The sequence below is a fragment of the Talpa occidentalis genome, unplaced genomic scaffold (assembly GCF_014898055.3).
Source record: "Talpa occidentalis isolate TD23 unplaced genomic scaffold, MPIMG_talOcc4v2.1 talOcc4.3, whole genome shotgun sequence".
NCBI classification, from domain to species: Eukaryota; Metazoa; Chordata; class Mammalia; order Eulipotyphla; family Talpidae; genus Talpa; species Talpa occidentalis.
The window spans coordinates 101,149,503-101,173,707 of record NW_023603184.1 but is presented as its reverse complement, the minus strand read 5'-3'; the positions used below and the strand labels follow the sequence as shown (position 1 = coordinate 101,173,707).

General features: G+C 39.6%; 1 protein-coding gene across 1 annotated transcript in view; it reads right to left on the bottom strand.

Annotated features, from left to right (window-relative positions):
- The window catches only part of LOC119255916 (myosin-IIIb-like), a 60,466-nt gene that overhangs the window by 5,006 nt on the left and 31,255 nt on the right, over window positions 1-24,205 (bottom strand). The window contains exons 4-6 of the mRNA XM_054699840.1: window positions 16,090-16,194; window positions 15,752-15,851; window positions 13,095-13,171 (exon numbers count right to left, since the gene is read on the bottom strand). Of these exons, the coding sequence (XP_054555815.1) occupies window positions 13,095-13,171; window positions 15,752-15,851; window positions 16,090-16,194 (282 nt within the window). The remainder of the gene's footprint in view (window positions 1-13,094; window positions 13,172-15,751; window positions 15,852-16,089; window positions 16,195-24,205) is intronic.

Here is a 24,205-nt window from a genome sequence, read left to right as displayed (position 1 = left end):
AGAGAATTCACCAGAGCCAGAGCGGGGAGCAGAGCAGGCAGAAGGACCGAAGCACACTGCTGAGGGGAGCAGCGGGCGGCAGGAGAGGTCTGCGCGCCATGTGGGACCCTCCTCTGGTGGCCGGGGAGCAGCCGGGGATCGAACCGGCGCCGCAGAGGCCGCGCGCAGCTTCGCAACCCAGCGCTCAACCGCTGCGCCACCGGGGAGGCCCTGTCACTAACTCTTGGGTTATGGAAAGACTTGCACCTTGGCTGGTGTGGGAAAATCCCAAAGCCAGGCATCTTCATTTTTGCTGTGCCGACCCCCTCACTGCATAACCTTAACAAATTATTTAATCTACCTGCACCTGTTTTTCTCATGCAAACTGAACAATCCCTTTTTCATGTAGAGCTAAACTCAGCTCTAAAGGAGTCAAGGCAAATAGACCTTCTTTGAGTATTGCTCATGACAGTGCTGGTTATTCAGCTTTTTTGCATGGCACAAAATGTTGATCATAGCTGTCATTGGGTCATTACCGCATGGGTAATAACCATTTTATTTGCTAACTTCTGTATACCTTTTTGTATTTTCCAAAATATCTACAGGGATTCATGAATTATGTGCATAGTAAAGAAGAGCAAATAGTGTGGGTTTCTTTTAGCTTTATAATGTAAATAAGTATTGAAAAGTTTGTCTTAATTTTCAAAGGTGGCATCCAAAAACTTTTCTGGAAGGAACAAAGGTGAAAAAATAAGGAACTAAGGTCAAAAATACTCTGGAAGCAGGGTATTTTTGGAGCAAAGATTAACAGTCAACTTTCTTTGATGGCTAGGGCAATTCTCTTTAGTATACTAAAGAGAATTTAGTATACTAAATACCCTGCTTCCAGGGTATTTTTGACAATGGGATTATTTTCATCAACAAGTTGGTATTTTGGTTATGAAATTAGGTTCTCATGACATTAATACAAGAAGAGCAAAGGAAATCCCTTTCCAACTATTTTAAGCGCAAGACCAGGGTTAACATTTTCACTTTCTCGGGCCATCATGATGATCCCATGAACAGCTCATAATTACAATATCATTTTGATCTCAACCAACAGTAGGGCTTACTGATAAAGCTCCCAATATAAAGATCCACCCTCTACTTCTTGCAGAATGACTTGGGTTATAAGAACCTGAAAAAAACAATCAATCCTCATCTCAAGTTCTTCATCGGAAAGGAACATTTGTGTTAGACTGGATATAAAGGGGTTAAAAAAAACAGTTACCATATGAGTTTGTGGACATTCCAACAAACCATTTTTCAAATTATATTTCAAAGAGTTTCTAGATTGAAATCTCTTTCAAAAATGTGGTTTTGACCAATACTTTTAAGCAAGTGTTACTGTGGCACCAGCTACCTTAAGGAAAAATGTCTTGTTCTTGTAAAAAAATTTCTCAAACTTAAAAAAATAACATGTTTTTTAGACTATTTTAAAATGTCATTAAAAACACAATTAGGTTTACCCTTTATGTTCTAATTTTCCACTTTACTAGAATCAATTGTGTGATCCAAAATTATAACCAAAGGTTGAGATTAAAATTTCACTCAAGTACACAGGCAAAATGCTGTTATCTCAAGAGCTAAATTCAGTTCTAAAGGAGTCAAGGCAAATAGACCTAAAGCTATTAATCCTTGGCTGACCTTGAGGCCACAAATGCAGTCAATAGACTGGCAAATAAGATGAGTTCAGAAATAGGAAGGCAAATAGGATTCTTAATTTTGTTTACACAATTCATGCAACATAATTGATAAATGCTATTGATCATAAAGATTTTAAAATAGAACTTCTCTGGAATTGAAAATCATAAATATTCCAGGGAAATATTTTTCATCAGTTCTACATACACACATTTTAAAGAGTTACAAGCTGAGATAGTAAATAAAAAAGTGCAGTCTTTCCCTTTTGGTGAAATATAACATTCAGGGAAGTTGAATATGACATTTGTTCAAGTTTTTTTGACAAAGAAGATATGGACTAAAAACTGAAATTGATAGGGGTGTAGGTTTTTAAATTCTTTTATAAAACTCAACTTAAAGCTAGGTTTGAGTTTATAGTTTGCATACTGAGAAATTACCAGAAATAATTTAAATCATACTGCTATGAAATTCAGAAAAATCTCTAGTTAAAATCTGATGTTTTACAAGCCTTTTCTCAGGATTGTAACACTTGCTTAAGCTTTTATAGAAATAAAGCAAGGTTCAAATTAACAACAGATCCTGCTTGCACAATACAAGCTTCCCACTGAGGCTAGCAAAGGAAGACGGACTGGGCTGCAAACACTGTTGTTAGCACTCAATTTTCTGAAGCCCTGGGAATATGTCATATATCTTTATTTACGTGAAGCCCTATTCTCAGACTTATGACCAACACCCACAGAGCTATCCTGTGAGTCAGTGTGCCCAAATTTCTGTGTCCCTAGTACTAAAATGGCTCTGGAGGACCACATTTGTTTGGAGACCCAGGTTAAGCCCATTGCCTTCCTTGCCTCAGCAGCTCCCCACACCAGAGGCAGATGCTGGGAGAGATCTTAGGATTCATTAATTCAACCCCTCTCTTTCACAAAAGAAGAAATTGAGGTGCCAGAGGTGGCGGGGGGGAGGTGACTTGAAGTTACACAGTTGGTTCATATAACCAACAGGAGCAAACCCCTCGTGGTTCCCACTATTCTTCTGAGTGAGGAATCTCCTGGGAGTTCTTACAATACAGAGGATGCTGGGCCACTGCCAAAGAGATTTCATGTTCCTTAAACCACAGCCACAGTAACTTCCATGCCAAGAGCATGTAGCATACTCTCTATTTAAGCAGATGGGTTTGTCACCTCTCACTTCTGTCTCCTCACTCTCTTCTGGTCCCTTTCCTTTGTGAGTAGGTGTGTTACTTCTACCAGAACACAACTAAGGAAAGAGGAAGGAGCTCTACAAGTCAGTTCATTTTACAGCTTCTTAGATCAAGTACTACTACGCAGATGAGGAAACAGATTCAGAAAGATTAAAAAACTTGCCTAAAGTCACATAGCTGGTTGGCAACAGAAACAAAGTACAAGCCCACAATAAGAAAATAACGAGAAAAAATAAACAGCTTTCTCCCCCACAAATGCATCTAAAAAATAAGAGGAGACACAAATCCATCAGAATATCTGAATGTTCATGCTGGGGCATAGCCCATCATCTGCAAGCAGCCTCAGATTCTCTCCTCTCCTCCCTCAGGGTGGTATCACAACCTGAGAATGTCCACATTCCTAATGAACTTATGCCCTTTAACTTGGGAAAGTTAAAAGTGTGGGGGAAAACTGAAATAGAGCACCATAAATACTACTTTCCCCACACACACTTGCAACCACTTTACCCCCAACCCAAGGCTTCTTTGGGGTCCCATTTCTAGTGCTGACTGCTCAACTCCCTTTGTTTCCTAGTAACAGGTCCATGACTATCAGATATGGGTGTAAATTCCCTTTCATGGGGTGGCGTCCCCATGCCCTGGGCAGGGTAGCAGAGACACTGATGGGAGAGTTGCCACCAGGTAACTTGGGACTCAGAACTCAAGAAGAGCCAAGATCAGTTGTGACATTCCTCCAGCAAATCTTTCAATTCCTGTGGCAACAGTATATAGGTTCTTCTTTGGTGGATGAAGAAATAACAGATGCCTTGACCTTTTTCAGCTCCCCAGGAAGGGGCAAAAGATCAGCCTAGAAAGTTCAAATGCACATAGAAGCCATTACTTTGACACGTCTTGTTTAGCACAGAGGGAGGAGAAGGCCTCTGCTCTAGGACTCATGTGCTTTGCACATCTGGGATTTGAGGGCCTTGAGTGGGGTCCTATATTTAGACCCACCAGGAGGAGGGTGATAACATGTCACCACCACCTCCAGAGCCAGCCTCCCTCCTCCACACTGACATATGACATGATGACTCAACTTCCCCACAGCACTCTAACTGAGAAGGGAGCCATCCCTGGAGCTGAGGTTAAATGCTGGAGCTGCACCCAGTCATGTCATCCTTGTCCTAGGTCCTTCATCCACCAGAGCCCCAAGTGCCTGCCTCATTCTTCAATGTCCTCAAAGGCAGCACCAGGCAAGGTCAGCCCCAGAACAAGATAAGAGGGAATCCCTCTGCTTCTTAGAGATTGACACAGGAGTCTGGCTTTAGAATCTCAGTGAGTATTTGGAGGAAGATGCACTGGTCTTTTTGGCCCATGATCTAAGATTCTGAGCCCCCTCTTTGAATCTCCTAAACAGCCAAAGTCTGTTCTCCACAGTGAAATGACTGGCAGATGGGATCCCAAGAATCCCCAATCTTTTAAAACAAAGTCATGTAAAAGTGACCCAAAAGGTCTCGCCATTGTCATCACTTCACCCTTATTGGGACTTGGGGAGATACTGCCTTTATTATCTGAAGAACACCAGAGACACGGGATGTGAGAGCTGGTAGAGGCTTTTCCCTGAAAACTGTAAGCATTTTCTGAAAAATAGAAGGGAACTTGAAGGCAGAGACTCCTCAAGCCAATTTCCTCTTACAGATGAAAACAGGCTAGGGAGGGGTTGTGATGGGGGTAATATACACCCACACTTTTAAAAGCACTAATTACATAACTACTTCACCAAACACTTCAGGCATATTATTTCATATCATCCTTTGAAACAGGTTTTCCCTCTTTTAACTTTTGTCTCTCTTATTAATCAGAGATATTCAGTAACTTACTGGAGGTCTGTAGATAAATTGGCTTATATAGATATCTAAGATTTGTTCCCAGATATATTTGATTTCAGAATTTGTGCTCTTAGCTATTCTACCAAAACTGAAATCATATCAAAATAACTAACTACAATCACTTTTTTATTTTTTTAAAGATTTATTTATTTATGCATACAAGAACTGGGGTATAGGCCAGAGATGCAGGGGTGAGAGGATTCACACCAGAGACAGAGTGGGGAACAGAACAGGCAGATTGACTGTAATATACTGCTGAGGGGAGCAGCGGGCGAGACAGAAGAGGTCTGCTGCACCTACAATCACTTATTTAAATGAGTGGCAGAGCTAAAAGTAAAATCCAAATCTCCTAAATTCTATTCTAAAGAACTTTGTTATTTTGCTTTTCCAGATCCTTCCATCAGGTACTAACTACATTGATTTCCAGTGTAATGTTGAAATATTGTATTTTTTCCTGCCTAACATATTAGGCAGGATAATTCTATCTAGTACATTGATGGTCACACTAAACAGTTTTCTATAGTATAATGGTTAAGAGATTTTGAAACCAAATATTGGGTTTGGTGCAAATCATGATTTGCAGCTACTTTCTGTGATTTATGTATTTTATCTAAAATAGAGGATTCATAATAGCACTTACTTCATGAGGTTGTTGTGAAGATTGTAAATGAATTAATTCTTATAAAGCACTTAGTGCCTGGGACGTAGTAAGCATTCAATAAATGTTAAATCTTTTTTGGGAACCAAACCATTAGCTAGAATTTAGGGAACAAAATGGTAATAATGGCAATAATAATACTTCAGCTCTGTACTGTTTATGGCTTACCGTTTATGGCTTTCTCAGTCCTTCAACACAAAATATCTCATTTGTCATCTCTAGTCCTGGCAGTGGCAAAGGAAAAAGCATTATCATATAATTTAGGTGGGAATGGTATAATTAATGAAGGCAAGAGTGGTTGCAAAAAGCCTGCAATATTTCTGCATTGGTGTAAGCTGGTTGTTATGGCAACCATCCCCTGTCAAGGACCCTTTGCCAGAGAGAGCCCATTTTTGGAGCCGTCACAGCACATCTGTTTCTCTGCTCAGCTGATTAGCTCTTGTTTGCAACAACAAGCAGATGGAAATAAAAAGGAAAAAATTCTAAAAAGAAGCAAATGTTTATTTTATCCACAAGTCTGCTGTCTAATCCAAAAACAGACCTTTGCCTGTTTTAGGAAAAAGCCAAGTAAACTGGATCTGTAATACATGAACTGCTACTCACATTGGTGGGATTGCAAAGTGTAGTCAACCTATAAATTAGAGGTGAGAGGTCCTTCATGCGCGTCTTTTAAAATGATGTGACTCGCACTCCAATTTCAGAGTACTCCACCACATCTCTGCAAATCTTTGTTGTGTGGGCTGTCCCCATTAACTGACACACATGTCCCACACCAAATATCTTGTCTGAACACTCTAAAGTGAAAGGGTACAAGAATGGTGGGCTAGCAAACCTGAATTCTGGGGTCCCAAGTCTGTTCTGAAATAGCACAGAGAGAATCTTCTCCTGCCTTAGTATTTTCTTCGGTAAATATAATTTGTACCCCATATCCTCTAAGGAGTAAAACTGTTGCAATATTAGCTAATTATGTGAATCTGGGTACTATATCTTATACTTCATGGAGCCTCACATTCCTCAGTTGCAAAATGGAGAAAATATTGGCTATATAGAGCTATTGTGAGAATGAAATAAAATGTCTTAAAAAACCATCTATCATAGTCCCTGGTGCATTAGCAGGTCCTCACTAAGTAAAAGTTCCCTTCTCACCATATATGTTCTTAGGAGGCACAGTATTCAAACTCTGATCATCAACTGGCTGGAGCATTGGAGCTGGTCCTTGAGGTTCCCTGCTTTTACCAAAAGTTACCCTCTAGAGTTGCCAGGTCACTAGAAAGTCTGAATATTCCAAGGGAGCACTCTGGTGGCCAAGGGAGCAATCAAGGGGCTCTGAACAGCAGCCATTTACCATCCAGAATGTAAACATTTTAATATTTCAACAGCCATACCAGTGCATTATTTTAACATAATCTACAGATGTCCTCAATAAAAACTTTGACAACTCTGATTCCTTTTCTTGCTTTATTTCTTTATAAGCATTCAGTTTAATTATTCTCCATGTGTGATGGTGGGAAAAGTAGGTTAAAGGTCAACTGTCCTCACCCCATGCCATCACCATAAATAGACATAAATTAGGCTTGTATGGCCTTTTTTTTTAATAAACTAGTATATCACTGGTATGTGTATAATGCAAATACTGACTGAGAAATACCAATACGGACCACAAAACAATGGGTTGTATTGGAAATTCCCTAGTTCTGTGAATCTTAACATAGAGTCCAGTCACTGTCATTCACCTAACACTTCAGGTCTCTGGGCCCTTGGTCTGATAGAGTCTTGGGTTCCTTATCTTTATAGTTAATCAATGTGATCATGCCTAATTGGCATTTCACAGGTAGGTGTGAGCAACTTAAAAAATGTTTAACTTCTGGGTCTCCCTGGTGGCGCAAAGGGTTAAGCACTGCACTATAAAGCAATCTGCAGCCTCTGCAGCACGAGTTCAATCCCCGGCCAGGCAGGGAGCAACCCACATGGCACAGCAGACCTCTCCTGTCTCGCCTGCTGCTCCCCTCAGCAGTGTATTTCAGTCAGTCTGCCTGTTCTGTTCCCCACTCTGTCTCTGATGGGTCCTCTCACCTGACACCCACCCCCACATCTCTGGCCTGTACCCCAGCTCTTGTATGCATAAATAAATAAATCTTTAAAAAAAATTTAACTTCTATGTAATGTTGTACTATTATTCATGTTATGTATTATAAGAAATTGGCTTTCAGGAGACAGTAGAGGAGAAAACAGACAACATGGCTAATGAGAAGACTGTGTTTAAAAAAATACATATATATGACTAAGGTACAGCCTACAAACCAGGCAGGGAGACCAGAGTCTCAGTGCAAACAGAAGGTTGAGGGTTATGTTGTGACATTGGTCAAACATCTCAGGAGATCATCAGAAATGCTTGAGCAGAGAGCAGGTAGGAAAAACAAAATGCTGAAGCTGTTGAGAGCCCATGTGGTGCGGCAATTTGATAGCTTCATATATCCAGAAAGAACTATGTAACTATGTTTGCTTCATATACCGGAAGGGAGGGGAGGGGAAGAGAGAAAAAGGAGAGAGGGTGGAAGGGGGGGGGTGAGAGAGAAACAAGCAGGCAAAGCAAAGCTTCTCTAAACAAAACTAGTATCTATAACATGCAGATCTACAGGTTCCAAATGACTGGCTAATTACCTAGGAAACCTGACTTATTTACCACAGAGGAGGGGTGCTAAATATTTGGAGGGTTTTTATGGATGAAATGTGTTCTTCAAGAACAGACATGTTGAAGTGCTAAACCCCCAGGACCTCAGAATATCAACTTATTTGGAACTGGGATAGTTGCAGATATACTGAGTTGAGTTTAGATGAAGTCATACTGGAACAGGGTGGGCCCCCAGTCCACTGCAACTGGTGTCCTTATAAGAAGACAGTTATGTAGAGACATAGAGGAAGAACCCCCATGTGACTCCGATGGCAAAGATTGGACATACACAGCTCTAAGTCAAAGAATGCCAAAGAATGCCAAAGACTGGCAGTAAATTGCCAGCAGCTAGAGGTGGCAAAAAAAGCCTCTTCTAGAGGCCTCAGAAAGAGCCATGGCCCTGACAAATCTCAGTTTTCAACATCTACCCTCCAGAAGTGTGAGATAATAATTTTCTTTTGTTTTGAACTACCCTTTTGTGTTACTATGTTATGGCAGTACTAGAAAGCTAATACTAGTTAGTGGTATTGGAGGATGTGGTTTTGATCCCAGGACAGGAACAGAACCCACTTATAAGAGCAGCCCTATGGGAGTGAAGGGGGACATCAGTTTGAACTGTCCCATGGGTGCTGGTGGCTGTTGGACTCCTGGAGCCATGGTTGTCCCTCAGCTGTTCATAGGCAGTATTGACATAAAGGTCCCTAAGTCAGTCACTGAACAAGAATGCCATGTAGTTTGCAGCAGTAACATCCAGGGAAATTTAAGGGCCTCCCTGGTGGCGCAGCAGGTTGAGCACAGTGCTCTGAAGCTGTCTGCTGCCTCTACAACGCCGGTTTGATTCCCGGCCAGCCAGGGAGATTCCCACATGGCGTGGCAGATCTCTCCTGCCTTGCCCACTGTTCCCCTCAGCAGTATCTTCGGTCCTTCTGCCTTTTCTGCTCCTCACTCTGTCTCTGGTGAATTCTCTCACCCTCCCATGCCTCTGATCTGTACCCCAGTTCTTGTATAAATAAAAATAAATCTTTTTTAAAAATCCAGGGAAATTTAAGAACCTGGATTTTTTATGGCTTTCCCTAACTGCTAACCAGCAAATGCTGGAATCACCGATCTCTGCACTTACACTAGAAAATTAATTTCCTATTGTTTAAGTCATTTTGCTCAGGGTGATTTGCTAAAGACATAGGCTTTTCTTTCCTTCTTAAAATAATCTTCCCTGAGTCATAATATGCTACTGAAAAACTGTAAAAATTGTACTACTCTTGACTTTCATTGCCTTACTGTGCCAGCAATATCTCCCCAGTAGCAATATTTCAAAGTACTATGGGTACCCTCTAGAATTTTTCTTCTTCTACATTGCTGAATGTATGCTATTTTTACCTAGTATAGTCCATTTTCATAGTGTCCAAATACAGCAGTGAGAGGAAATAAGTGGGGAGTGTTGACAAAATGAGAGTGAATTCACGCTGCAGCTTTGAGCTGCCCCAGTGAACTGTGCATTTGGACTGCTTGTCAACATTTGATTGTGGTATGGTCACATTCCATTAGCTACCTAGTTTGTCGTATAGCTTATTTAAATTAAATATTGCAGTAACTCAACCTGGGGAAATAAAAATGGGGAAAGAATAATTTGCTTCAATTTCTCAAAAATAAAATAGGATCAAGAATCTTTCAGCTATATTTTCAGAGTAAAAGCACAGGTTGCCTGTGATGGTTTTATTCTATTGGCAAAGGGATTGCCTGCACTGCTGTCATATTTAATCTAAATGTCACTTATTCACACCAACAGAAGTAAAAGCATATTCGGATCAATATAGGATGCAGGCCATCATTGGAAGACAATGTTATCTGAACCATTGCTGATTGCACTTTACAGACTGCTTTTGCCCCAAAGCATTGCTCACAGGGGAGAGTATAAATGTTTCTTGAATGAATTGACAAATGGATGACTGTTCCTGTGGATAGTCTTACAGAGGATTATGGCGTGATAGGAGGCTTTGTTTGAAAAAATAATTCTCCATTTAGAAAATAAAAATGTGAGGATGGTATAGGCCTGAGTCCTAAGAACTGCAATGGACACAATCCCACATTCTGAAAGATTATTTGAGGCATGCATGAAGAAGATACTTATTCCTGAAAGGCACTGACAAGGTCTCACAGAGTAATCTGTCTACTCCTCAATTTATCCACTACAGCAGGCAGGATGAGATGCTGACTTTACCCTGTCAATAAGGGAAGCAATTCCAGGCAATCTGGGCAACAGAAGCTTATTACAGATCACTAAGATGTTGCTTATAGTAACTCTCCACATATTTCATTGAACTCAGCTGAAATTGAAAAGCCACCAACCTCATAAGAAGTATACAAAGTCAAGGGCTGTCTTCTTTTAATTACATTTTGCAATTCTGAAAACATTGGCTTGCTCTAGATTACAACAGGGACTGTTATAGTCCACATTATGCCTACCCAAGCATGAACTGAGTGGCCTTACTTACATTTTCATTTAAGAACAGATATATCAAAAACTACAGAGAAAAATCGGCTAACACAGAGAGTTGTGAAGCCCTTCTCAGACTACCCACCAAATTCACTTTCTCCTCTGGCTCTTGACCAGCAGATACATATTTGAGTACCTACTCTGCACAAAGCACTGCGCAAAGACCTAGACATCTCAAGTCCTTGCCAGAGCTTAGGCTCTAGTTAGGAAACCTGCTTGCTAGCCATTGCAAAGGAAAGGCCATGGTGCATTAGTATCTGGAGTAAAGGCTACAATGGAGACTTAAGGATAGGACTTTCAACTTCAGCCAGAGATTAGGGACGGTTTCCAAGGGCGGGTGCATTTGAGCTGAGAATTGAAGATGGAGGAGGAATTTTCCAAATCTCTGAGAGTCCCTCCAGAGGATATAACAGCATATAGAAGAGTTTAAAAGAATAATATATCAGGATGGACTGGGAATGTTATTTACTACATTTACTACTCTAGAGGTACTTCTGTGGAATAAATTTGGAACCTGAGATGAGGCTGGACAGGTAGCTATGAAGGGCTTTGTTCACTAACCAAAGGATTTTGACTTTGTCCTGCAGTGTTTCTCTAAGTGGGTTTCACAAAGTCCCAATAACAGTATGTTTATGTTTTTGATTCAATGATAATTTTGTCATTATTAATAATGATAATAGGATAAGTAGTGAAATATATTCCAGGTCATCTGGAAGACCTTTTGCCACGCAATTTCAATTTCCATATTTATGTTTATTTTTAAGGTGACATCAAGCCAACAGAAATGTACCATTTGGAGGCTAACGGAGATGCTCTTTGAATAGAGACCACCCGAGTTGAAACAGTAAAATGGCAGGAGAACCGAGTCGCCACATGATAGGTGGTAGTAACTATGACAAAGTAACTAGAAATAACTGTGCTATCGTGCTTGGAAACACACTCAGTTGCAAATAACAAATGAGTTTCAAAAAATAATGTCATTTGTCTCATTATAGTTGCTCACTTGAATGTTACTGGCTTTGTAGTTTTTTCATACTTTTTTTCCTTTTGGTTTTATTGTTCTATAAATATAAGTGATAAGGAGTTAACTAGTTTCATTTAAAAAGAAAACCAATTTAAACATTTAAGATTTAGGTAAACACTGGAATCTGTAAGATTTTTCTATTTCCCCTAAATGTGTCTATCCATTACCCAAGCATGAAAAAGTGGGCCATCAACAATGAGGAGCCACTACAGAAATCTGAGTAGTTGGTGTGAACAAATTAGGAGAGTACCTTGGCAGTCACAAGGAGGAAGGATAGCTGTGGGGACAGACTGGAGATGTAAAGATCTCTGAGACAATGACTACAGGAGGCCTCTTATTAAAAGAACCCTTTTGCTTAATCCCAGAGAGTTGCTCTCTGGCATGGGCTAGGGTACTGCAGAATGAAATGCTAACCTGAAAACAAAGTGTACTCGTTGGTGTTCCAGGGTATGCCTTATCTAGCTGAAAGTTCTCCCCAAACTTCTACATGCATCATTTCCCAGATGATGTGATGAAATGATACCAAAATTAAATTGGAACCAAATCCCAAGTTTACCAGAGAGCCAGCAAAGTACATAAGAGAAGCTGCTATGTAGCTGGTAAGAAAAAAACAACCAAAGCTACAGTGTATAGTTCTATAGGTCAGTTGGAGCTGAAATCTGTCTCTTCACCAAGGCATGTGTCACTGGGGCTACATCGCTCCAGGGGAGTTGACTTCTCATTCATTTACACAAAGCCTGAATGTTGCCAAGTCATGGCCCTTACAGAGGGCTCCATCTTACGGGGGGAGGGGGGGAACAGTTTTTTCTAACTCCATGGAGGTACACTATGATCTAGTTCTGCCTTAATCCTGCTTTCCTGATCATTCTTATCACTCACCAAGCCAGAACGTAGTTCAATGAGGATAAAAGATTTTCTTCTTCCTGAAAAATTGGTGAAACATATGCCTTTCCCTTTTTTTTTTTTTTAAATAATAAATTTTATTTTTATATTCCCCATACAATTGCAGCCCCCCCATTCTGGCCCCAATCCCTCCCCTCCCGCCCCCGCCCCCCTAAAAGTGTCTCTGGTTCATAGTTTTTTGTTGATTTTGATTTTCACTTTCTTATAGTTATTCATTTTCCTGGTCCCTAAAAAAAAAAAAAAAAAAAACTAAAATGTGGGCCCTCCTGGGGGCGCAAGGGGTTCAGATGCAATCTATGAAGCTTCCGCAGCCTATACAGCACAAGTTTGATCCCCAACCAGGGAGCTACCCACATGGCAGAGCAGACATCTCCTGTCTCACCTGCTGCTCCCCTCAGCAGTGTATTTCAGTAGATCCACCTGTTCTGTTCCCCGCTCTGTCTCTGGTGAATCCTCTTACCCCCACACACACACCTCTGGCCTGTACCCCAGTTCTTGTATGCATAAATAAATCTTTTAAAAAAAAAAAACAAAAACATATGCCTTTCCCATTAAAAAAGTACAGCATCTAGGTGCTCAACAAACACAAAGAAATAAATGCCCCCCTGCTTACCTCAGGGGCCATCCAGAATGGGGTGCCAACAGATGTGTTTCTCCGTAGACGTGTGCTGGTAAGTTGAGCAGAGACCCCTATGAGAAAAGGGTGTTGAATTTCAGGAGTGAGCAGTGGATGCGGCTAGGCCAGAAGTTAGCAAACTTTTTCCATAATGGGTCAGATAGTAAATATTGTTGGCTTTGTGGGCTACATGGTCTCTGTTCACAAGTACTTAACTGCTGTTGCAGCATGAAAGCAGCCATAGGCAACACAGAAACAAGTGTAGCTGTGTTTCCATAAAATTTTATTTACAGAAGAATGTAGTTTTCATGTCACAACATATTGTCTTTTTGATTTTTTTCCCCCACCACTTAAGTTTTTAAAACCATTCTTACCTCACAGGTCTACAAAAACAGGAGGTAGGTCAGACTCAGCTGACAGGCTATACTTTGCTAACCACTCCCTGGGCAGGAACATTTATCATCCCATCTAAATCAGGTGATATTTTTTCCTAATAAACATTCCAGTCTGTATTGTTGCAAAATGGAAGCAAAAGACAAACATCAACAACATCAACCCCAAATCTCTTTCTATTATACTTCCAAAATATTTCGGGTGATTTCCTTCCTTAAAAAAGTGCTTCATTTTATGGAAGAAGATTGACACATATTATCTATAATGGAACATCAGTATAGACATAAAAAATATTCAGTTCCTTATCTTATCTGAAAGCCTGGAAACCTGGCAAGAGAGCTATGTTTGTCAAATGGAAAAAGAAATTGACTGATAATATTATCTAGGGCTCAATGTTGAGGGTCTCAGTTTTAATATAATCCTAATATACTTTATCTGTCTTAGTCTTCAGCCAGTTCTCTTTTTTATGGTGCATGGTAATAAAGTAGACATAAAGGCACACTGGAGTAGCAGTTATAAGACCTGCTTTCCAATGCCTCTTCCTAATTGTATAGCTTTGGGTCACCTCACTCTCGGAAAGTGACTTTTCTTTACACTCCAAATTGGGGAGAATGATACCCATCACATCTCACACAAGGAGTTTTTCTTAAGAATAAGAAAGCAAATGTGAAAATGATTTATAGATTGTAAATTATTTTATAAATTTAAGAAATTCTTTTATGCCAACTATCTAATGCAGTCCTTAAAAAATGACTGGTTGCCACTAAACCTATTAATGACCAGAACTTAGAAACCTGGATACTTGAGCTCATTAGCAAAGGACATACCTTTGAAAACCAGGTGTATATTTGCCAAGAACTCATGGGTAGCACAACTGGTAGTGGTGCTAGCCACTCTTTATTAGAAAGCCAGAGAGTATCCTAAACTCTATTAGCCTTGGATAATTTCCTATTTTACCAAGTCCTCCACATAATTTTGATTTAAAAAAATTGGTTTCAAAAAACTGTTTTTAATGTCTAAACAGTGTGTCTAGAAATTTCTTGTAGACATAATGCCTAGAAATAATTTCTAGACATTCCTGGAAGTTCAGGAACCTTCTACTGGAAACATTAGGAGCCTTTACCCTCCTGCCAAATTGCAGTGCTGGTTAAGTGGATAAATCAGCATTAATCCCTATCTGCATCTTCCTAGGCTCTTTCCTTTATAACATATTTATCACTCCCCTGGGTTATGTGGAAAATACCTCTCTGATGCTACACACACAGCATATCTGTGGAGTTACACCATTCCTAATGACTAGAAAGAGGAGCATAAGACTTGAACAAAGTGCTCCTCTGCCATTTTTCTTTGCTTGTCTTTGGTAAATAGACCCATACACCTAAAGTAACTTCATTTATTTTTGAGTAATTTCTTCTGAACAAATCATTTATTTAAATGTTTTAGCAATCCTTTCTTACCAATAAAACATTGGATATATAAAATCATCAATCTTTTCTTTTACTATACTATCAATAAAGAACATTTTTAAAAGTGTCTTTGTATTTGTTTTCTCATTATTTGTAATAATTATGCCGAAATACTGTTGTTAAACTCATTTAAAAGATTGAATCATTTGATAATTTTAAAAAGGAAAAACCAAATGGTTTGTTAGTTTATGAATATCAATACATAAGAGCTGTGAGGAGATATTTAATAATTCTCTGGCCTTAAGTGATAATGTTCTCCATTTCCTCTCACACTTCCATTTCCTGTTCATGCTTCCAGTTCAGCTAACCTCTCATGTACAGCAATAATCACAATTTAAAGGGATGTTAGCTTGCAGACCCAAAGGACTATTTTACCTTCTGCTCACAGGGAATAAGTATGCCTAAGGCTAGACAAAGTCATTTGAAAGACCAATGGCTTTCTATTTTCATATGCAAAAGAAGAAATGACAAAATGTAAATTATAGACAATTGCCTTGAGATGTGAAATTCTTCCCAGAAAACCAAACTTTTTCTGTCAACTTCTTCTTTCAAAACACTTTCATTTTCTCTCTTTAATAAAATTGCTCTAAAGCTGAAAATAGATTAACAAACAGCTTCTCCTAGGGTGATCCATCTGGTACCCACCCCCACCCCCCATTTTCCAGTCTGTGTTGACTGGAAAAGTCCCTCAGCCTATGTTGTAGTAAAGAGGCCCCAGTCTTTTGAAATTGCAGTAAATTGTTGCCCTCGGCTAAATTGCACACATCAAGAAAACAAATGACAAGCAGTCTTTACCAAAGTCAACGAGCTTAACTCCTCCTTCTGTTGTCAGAAGAATGTTATTCCCCTTGACATCACGGTGGATGATTTGGTTGTTGTGCAAATGCTGAAGACCCTGCATGTGCCCACCGCCAACACACAAAAAGAAAGAGAAAGGGGAGATTTGTAGTTGTTTTAAAACAATCACCCTATTACTAAAAGTCTAATCAAAGTCCATATTCAGCTATATCTCCCTGTTGTTATAAGTCTTGCTTATTATAGAGTGATTTCTCCAATGTTAATATGCAAATAGGGATTCAGGGATGACAAAATGCCCCCTCCACTGTCATCCCCAACCTGGTGGACATTCTTACCAAGAGGGCCCCGTACAAGATGTATGAGATCATTGCTTCATCCATCCGCTGGCCACACCGTAGCAAACTTTTGACAAGCTCAGTGACGGAGCCTCCATTACATAGCTGCAAGAGATGGTGCCAGACAGAAAGAGTAGAACACATACAAAAAGAAAAATGAAGACATTAAGAAAAGCCCACTGATTACTGATCTCATATAATAAAATTAATTTGCAGATCACAAAACTCCAGTTCAGAATCATTAAAATTCCCATTACACAATCAAATATGGGGTGTGTGTGTGTGTGTGTGTGTGTGTGTGTGTATGTTATGCATGATTTATTCCAGGTGATGATTTTAGTGAAAATGTGTGTCAAAAAACTGATTTTTTTTTTTCAGGGGGTTGCAATTGTATGGGGAATATAAAAATAAAAAATAGCTGATTTTTTTTCAATTGCCAAGTGAAATATAAAAATACTAGTCATTATCTAGAATTTCTGAAATTTCTAAATTGAAAGACAATGTATGTAAGTAATCATGGTGACTTATTGGATATTTTTCATTTTACATGCATACTGTCTTTTTTGTAATGTTTATTTTGTATATAAGATTGGAAGAGGCAAGATGGGTATCCCTGATACCTGCCAGAAAATAAATTTTAGTCATTTCAAACCTTCCTGCCTCCAGTGCTAGCACTGTTAGGGGGAAAGGATGTCCTAAAGCTAATTCCATACAGGCTTTGTGGACTCCACCCCCACCCCAGGCCAAAGCCAAAAGTCACTGGGAACTCCAAATCCTATCACCAGCAAAGGGAAGGTGGCTGGGACCTGAGGGTGGGGTTAAGCAGCCAGGTTGGTATAAAGCCAGACATGTGGGCTTTGGAGGGTTTCCCCCATTTTGGCTCCCCGCCAGCTCGCAGCCTCCGGCCAGTGCTGAGAGTGCCTTTGCGTTTCCAGGTCTGCGGATCGGGTAGGACACATTAAAGACTTTATTTCCCTATTTTCTCCCTGAGTTGTACATTTTCCTTATTTCCTTTTCCCTTGCAAATAAACCTTTTATTAACCTCTTGTGTGTGCCTGTAGTGGAGTGTTAATAAGTCCCTTGTAAGCGCGCGGGTGAGGACCCACAGCCAGGCAACCCGTTCAATATCGGGGCTGCCCTATAACAGTACCACAGGCATCAGAAGCCTAACCAGCTCTTTCTAGAGTTCCGTGTCAACTTTATGAAGTAGAATTGCATAGTATGTCTATGTAACCATTTCCTAGTCAACTTTCAGCTTTCAGCAACTTCATGCCCTTTCACTCTCTTTTTTCCCTCATTATCAACACCAAGATTGTATTTTAAATATTTGCCTTTTTATGTACTACGTTTTGAGTCCATAAACCAGGTATGCTTTACTTTCTCAGCAATTTAAGGGTTTTCAAGGATAATTTTTACTAACTGCCAAAGTCAGTGTGCAAGTCTGGGTTTACTACATGCCAGCTTTAATCAAGGTTTTTGGCCGCTCTCCTGCTTGCCTGTGACTATGCAGCTGCATCTCCTTTTCTAATAAATCTATTCTTTTAAAATGTAAAATAAAAAAGGTTCTTAGTTGATGTGAGGACATGTAAATACCTTGAAATTGTATGCAGTATGTCCTACATACTGCATTTCCCTGCTCAGAAAATTCAGAATTTTCATCAGCTTCCAAGAGCCACCTTCATCATCACAAAGGTTAACACCCTGCTTCAGTAAATTAGGTTTGCTTCTCTTGGAACTTTGCAATTGAGAGTTAACTAGTAAACAGTAGAGGGGCCCCCTGGGTGTGGCTGCTTGAGTCAACTGGCTTTTCCTAAACAAGGAAATCTGAGGGCGCATAGATTAGCACCTTTCTGAAAAAGACAACTCTTTGTCAAAATAATAATACATGAGGATCTATTCAACTTTAATTAGAACATTTACAATATTTTAGTAAAAGGGAGAACAGATGCTTCTGATGTCTGTATCATCTCTGCTACCTAAGTGGCAGATACTTCACACACATACTGACAGTCAAGAGACCCAGACCTTAATCTTCCCAGGTTTTTACCATTTAAATTGTTCATAAGCAAGAGTATGATTAAAAATCTAACATAGAATTAGGAAAATTTACAATCTTTAAAACTAGGATAAAATTACTATCTCCAGAAATAATTCAAGGAGGGATCCTAGAAGCGGTAAAGACTACCAAAGACTATAATGATCGCATAAGTTCAGAATTATAGGAAATGACCTTGGGCTCCACTCTCTACAATTGTCAGGTGTAACAGATACCTCATCACTGATAGCTCTGATGACCCTGAAGTTGAGTACCAGGGAAATGTCTTCCCCATGATTCCACATTCCTTTGCTTCCAACTATGTGCTGCATGACTTTGATAGGGAAAATCACATTTAGTGTCCAATAACCTCTTGAGTAATGAATGCCTTTTCAAGGAATTCTCCTGCACTGTTGGTGGGAGTGCAAACTGGTCCAACCACTATGGAGAGCTTTGTGGGGATTTCTGGACCTACTAAACATAGAGCTTCCATATGATCCAGCAATTCCACTCCTAGGTATTTACCCAAAGGACACAGAAACATTAATTCCAAAGAACACCTGCACCCCTATGTTTATAGCAGCACTATTTACAATAGCTAAGCTTTGGAAACAACCCAAATGCCCAAAAATAGATGACTGGATCAAGAAGATGTGGTACATATACACCATGGAATATTACTCAGCATTCAAAAAAGATAAACACATGCAATTTGCAGCAACATGGATGGCGCTGGAAGGGATCATGCTCAGCAAAATAAGCCAGAAAGAAAAAGAAAAATACCGGATGGTCTCACTCATAGCATGAATCTAGAAACCTTAAATAAGGGACCAGGAAAATGAATAACTATAAGAAAGTTAAAATCAAAATCAACAAAAAACTATGAACCAGAGACACTCTATGGGCGTGGGGGGCGGGGAGGGGAGGGATTGGGGTCAAAATAAGGGGGTTGCAATTGTATGGGAAATATAAAAATAAAATTTATTTAAAAAAAAAATGAATGCCTTTTCAGTGCCATGATTCAAGGATAATTCTCTCAGGACTCCCCAACTAGATCCTATATTTTAAAGACTAAAAATTGCAGAATTGACCACAGAATCAAATGATGACCAAGGTCAAATGTATCAAATGAGCTAAGGAATAATCTCCCTCCACAAGAAGAGCCCTTCTGGGTCTGGCAGAGAGTATGAACAGCTTGAAAGAACAAGATACTCCCTCCTGGTGGTTCTGTACAAGGGGAAAATGTAATAGAAACTTCAATTTCTCCTGAAACTGAATTTCCCATTTGGAAACTCAGGGGAGATTTCCATGAGGCAAAGGAGCCTCAAGCCAACAAAGAAGTGTTCATGTCGAGTGGAAATGGCAACAGGGGAGGGTGAGGCTGACCAAGTCCGGCACTATAACAGTTCCCAATGGCCTGTTACTACTTTCAGGAGACTCAAAACTTTATATTCTCTTTGGGGACAGGGTCAGGCTAGAGTTTGAATGAGAAAATCAAAGAAAGTGGGGACCTCATAGGAGGGCGTAACAGAGACCAGGCATAAGAATATAGGAACGGCAGAACACAAAGGATTTGGGGGTTACAGCATTGTACAGAGGTCCCTGCTGAGCTGCCATGACTTTACATAAGCACCTGTTGCACATGGCACCCAGCGAAAAGGGAAGGGGAGAAAGAAGTGGAAAAGGGAAAGAAGAGGCCGAAACAAAACTGAGTCTTTACCCAAATGACTCAACATAGAAATGGACTGTGAAAGTGGGCTCTAAATACTAGGATTTAATCCTCCTGCAAAAATTCACTCAGTTAGACTAAATTTAATAGAATGAGTTAAAATCAATTGCCTCTCTAGGCAGGCCAGTGGGTCAAGAACAAAGGTTAGTTATTAAAGAAAAAGTTATCCCTTTGTTCTCAATAGTTTCTGATGTTGAGTTTATTACCCATTATTCAGCCATGAACATGACACACTCCTGCCCTCAAAGAACTTAACAAGAGTAATGCACACATAAGCAATTAGAGTGTGGTGTATGCAAATAGGGATGTGTCTAAGGGAGCATAGTGGCCTGAAGTAGGAATGCTGAATGCTGCTGAGGTGGAGTGAAGAAAGGACTATCTGGGGAAGCTTTCCAGAGAACATAACATTTATTAGTTTGAAGGACAAATGGGTTATGGCGGGAGGACAAGGAACACTGTGTGCAAAGGAAGGAATATTATGGGGAGGGTGTCTGTGTCTCTGTGTGTGTGTGTGTGTATCTGTAGTTCTAAATACTCTGCTACTGTTGCAATAGAGAGTGCCAAGACCCTCAGGCAAGGGAAATGGGACAGGAAAATGGAGAACAATAATGACAGGTGTGCCCTACTAAGGAATATAGGCTTTATTATGACCATATGTGTATTATAATATTACAATATTCTGTTAGATAGGATTATAAGCTATAAACAGATTTTAGGTAGGAGGTCTCTGTTCAGATTTGCATTCTGAAAAGATAACTTGGGCAGCAAAATGGAGGGTAAATATGAAAGGAAGATTCTGGGTGCTGGACTATTAGAAGGTATTGAAGCAATCAAGAGGCAGGGTCAAAAAATCAAGAATCATAAGGATGAACAGACACAGATATGGGGGTCTTTCCTACATTAAAAGCAAAACAAGTTTCTAACCAACTAAATGTGGAAAATGAAAAAGTGACAGATCCAGGGAACCTACAAGAATAAGGAAAGTATCAATAAAGTTCTATGATCCTCTAAAGCCAACACAATAATAGGGATGCAAGACATATATAACACCTTCCAAAACCACTGCTCACCTGGCTCCCATCTCAGGGAGGCATAGGCTTTATTGAATTGTTTAAGTGCACTTTAAAATTCTACCTGGAGAAAATTTAAATGTTGGTGATGATCCAAGTTAACTCAACCCTGGAATTTTTTCCTGAAACCTCATTTGAGTCTCTTTCCTGCCCTATTTTAAATGTAGTCATTTTTGTAACAGGAGCTTATTCAACTCAATTTATAAACTATCTTCATAGCTAGCTCTAGAACCTATAGGTATTAAGGGCAGCCATTTTGTCAGCAGAATAAAAACTCAGTATGGATTTAAAAACAAGGAAAGTTACCTTGGTACCTTTTGTTCACTAAATGTCAGAGTTTGAGAGCTATCTCATCCTGTGATTCACAAAAACACATAATTAAACTGCTCAGGACACCTCTAGAGGAAGTTCTCCTGTGAAGCTGATAAGCCTACGAGCAAGGTTTCAAAGGGCAGTCCATGGGATAGAGAAAGGGCTTTGGGCACTTGGATATAAAAAGAGGAAAGCAAATACACACTGACAATTACCTAACCAGACTAAATGTTCACTGAAACAGACTGAACATTTTTAAAGCATAACAAGGAATGATATTTAAATGCATGACATTAAATAATCCCCTGAGAATTATAAGACTGCAACCAGGCCTCCTCTGCCACCCCTGCAGGTTGACAGACACAGCCCTTTATTCCTGCCCACTCCTCCAGCCATCAGATTCAAACACAGAGGTGTCTCCACCCCTGCATTTCTCTCTATGCCCTCAGCATTCAGGAAATGGAGCAGCTGGATGCATCTAGAATATAATGAACATTTTTCTCCAAACAAAGAAAAAAAGAAAAATCATTTACATTCCACATCTATTTTCCAAAATATCATTGAATATTGATTCAATCACTGTAAGTACACTTGCTAAGATGGCCATAATTGCAAGCAATAAAATGTTCATTGTTCAATAAGCCATCAACTTTCCTCCATGTTCTTAAAGAATAGCCCATGTAACACAATTACCAGACCTTTATTCTAGTCAAAGCTCCAACTTTCAAATAGATTTTACACTGGCATTGACTGAGTCAAATTGAGAATTAAGAAAAATTCCTTGTTAGTGTCCTCTGTCCGTGCCTTTATCTTTCAAGGATATCAGGCTCTACAGAAGGCAAAAAAGCAAGAGTAAAGGATTGTAAAAGTTACTCTTAAGATGCCTTAGAAGAAGCATCATGTTAGGTATTGCCCACTTCTCAGTTGGGAAAACTGTTTATTTTGTTGATATGAGGTAAAATCACTGCCTTGCACCTAGAAGAATGAAAATTATGTCATTAACTCTATGTAACCATAGAGTTCCAGTCAGAGTGGTGACATACAACACAAGAGTCAGTGAGTTTTGAGACTCCCCACTCTGGGCTCTCTCTCCAGGGCACATACTTATGAGCAGAATAGTGAGCAGAATGCTTCCCATTCCCAGGTCCTCACTCCCTCTTCCTTTAGATGAACGCCTAGAACACATGTAGGTGGGATACACACTGTTGCATTTCAAAGTCTCCCCTTCCCCATTCCTAAGTGTACTATACCTTCCTCCAGACCCCCAGCACTCCAGTGACTCTCATTCTAGAGCCCTGCCAGGACCTGCTGTCTGAGTCAGTGCTCTCTAACCATCTCTGGCCAATCAAAACCTACTAGTCCCAGGTTCCAGATCATCAGAGTCCTGCTATGATCCTGACATGTTAATGCGATGAAAACTTGATTCATACCAATGAATATGAAGTCTTTCTAGGGCCTTAAATAAAAGCAAAAACTACAAAAGTGTTTCCTCCACCTATCCTCTCCAAACTTCCAGTTTAGATACTTAAACATAAATCTCTAGGGAAAAAAAAATTTTTTTCTAAATTGATTCTAGCTTTTTTTTTAAAAAATATATGGTGTTTTTTTTTTGTTTAGAGTCTTATTTACTCACACTCTAAATACCAAACTATTTCTTTTAAGTTGAACACATGATTTGTGCTGAAATTAATAGTATTTATCTGCTGAAGATTTTATAATAAAAGGAAAAAAAGAGAAGACAGTTCATTCTTGTGTACATAATAGACACTTTTTCCAAGTATTGTTTTTCTTTTCTTTTAGTATTTATATTTTTATTAAAGGCCTTATTTCTTATTATATTTCATTTAAATGAGAGGTAATAGAACACAGGGATTTTTTTCAAACTTAATATTAATCTAGAATAAAATGTATTCACACATTTCCCAAAGCATTATTATGTGTGTTTTCTCCTCATATCTTTCTAATACAAAAGGTGTCTGTCATGAAAGAGTGTCTTGGCTTGCTTGCTGCTAACAATTAGTAATGAATTTCAGAAATGGCATTTTTATTTGTTTTTGTTTTCAGAGTTGGGGTGATTTAAGAAGGCTATTAATAACATTTTTCTATACTTAGAATTGCTCCATGGAAGACTATCTTACTGGTCCTTTCATCGCATTCAGCAAGGAAAGAGCAAAGACAACATAAATTTAATCTCAATATACAGAATGAGGATTATATTCAACAGGATAATATTAAACAGAGCATAATTTTATTGTGCAAGTCATCTAAAGCACATTTTAAAAGGCTGCAGAGAGCACAAAATGGTCAGGGTGCTGTGTGGAACACCATGGTCTTCCAGTTGTGTGAGACTGTGTGTGTATGTATGTGGGTAGTAAATTTTGATTCATGTTCTTCCTCATGGTTGTTGTGGCAGCCAGCATACACTGTCCTTTGCACAGGCTTTCCCAGAGCCAGGCAGAAAATCCAGACAAGAGGTACCAGAGCTGCTCCTAGATCACATTTATGACCTCAGACACCAAGATATGTCCTTGTTCAGAAGGGCAGACTCTAAATAAATCATGGTGGGCCTAGTGAGGATTATAGACCAGTCCTAATATAAGAATTTCACGTTTGCATTATTATATCTTTACCACATTAGTCCCATGGGGAACTGGATTTGTTTGGAATTCACTTGTCTGCACCTAGATACACATATTCATTCCCATTCATAAGAGAGGGAGCAAGTTGGACTATGGTGGATACAGTGATGCTCCCTTCAGAGCAGATGCTGTCATGAATACCGGCTGCTCCCTCTGTATCTCTTGCTAGAAATTGCCCCTGCTACAGAAAATTGCCTCCACCAGAGGTCATGCCCTTCCCTGAGCTGCACACAGCCAGTGATTGGCAATAGAAAGACAATCTAGGACAACACTGAGCATTGCAGCTCTCCGTCTCCCAGAGGGTGGGCTTAGACCTCTATTGCAAGCAAAC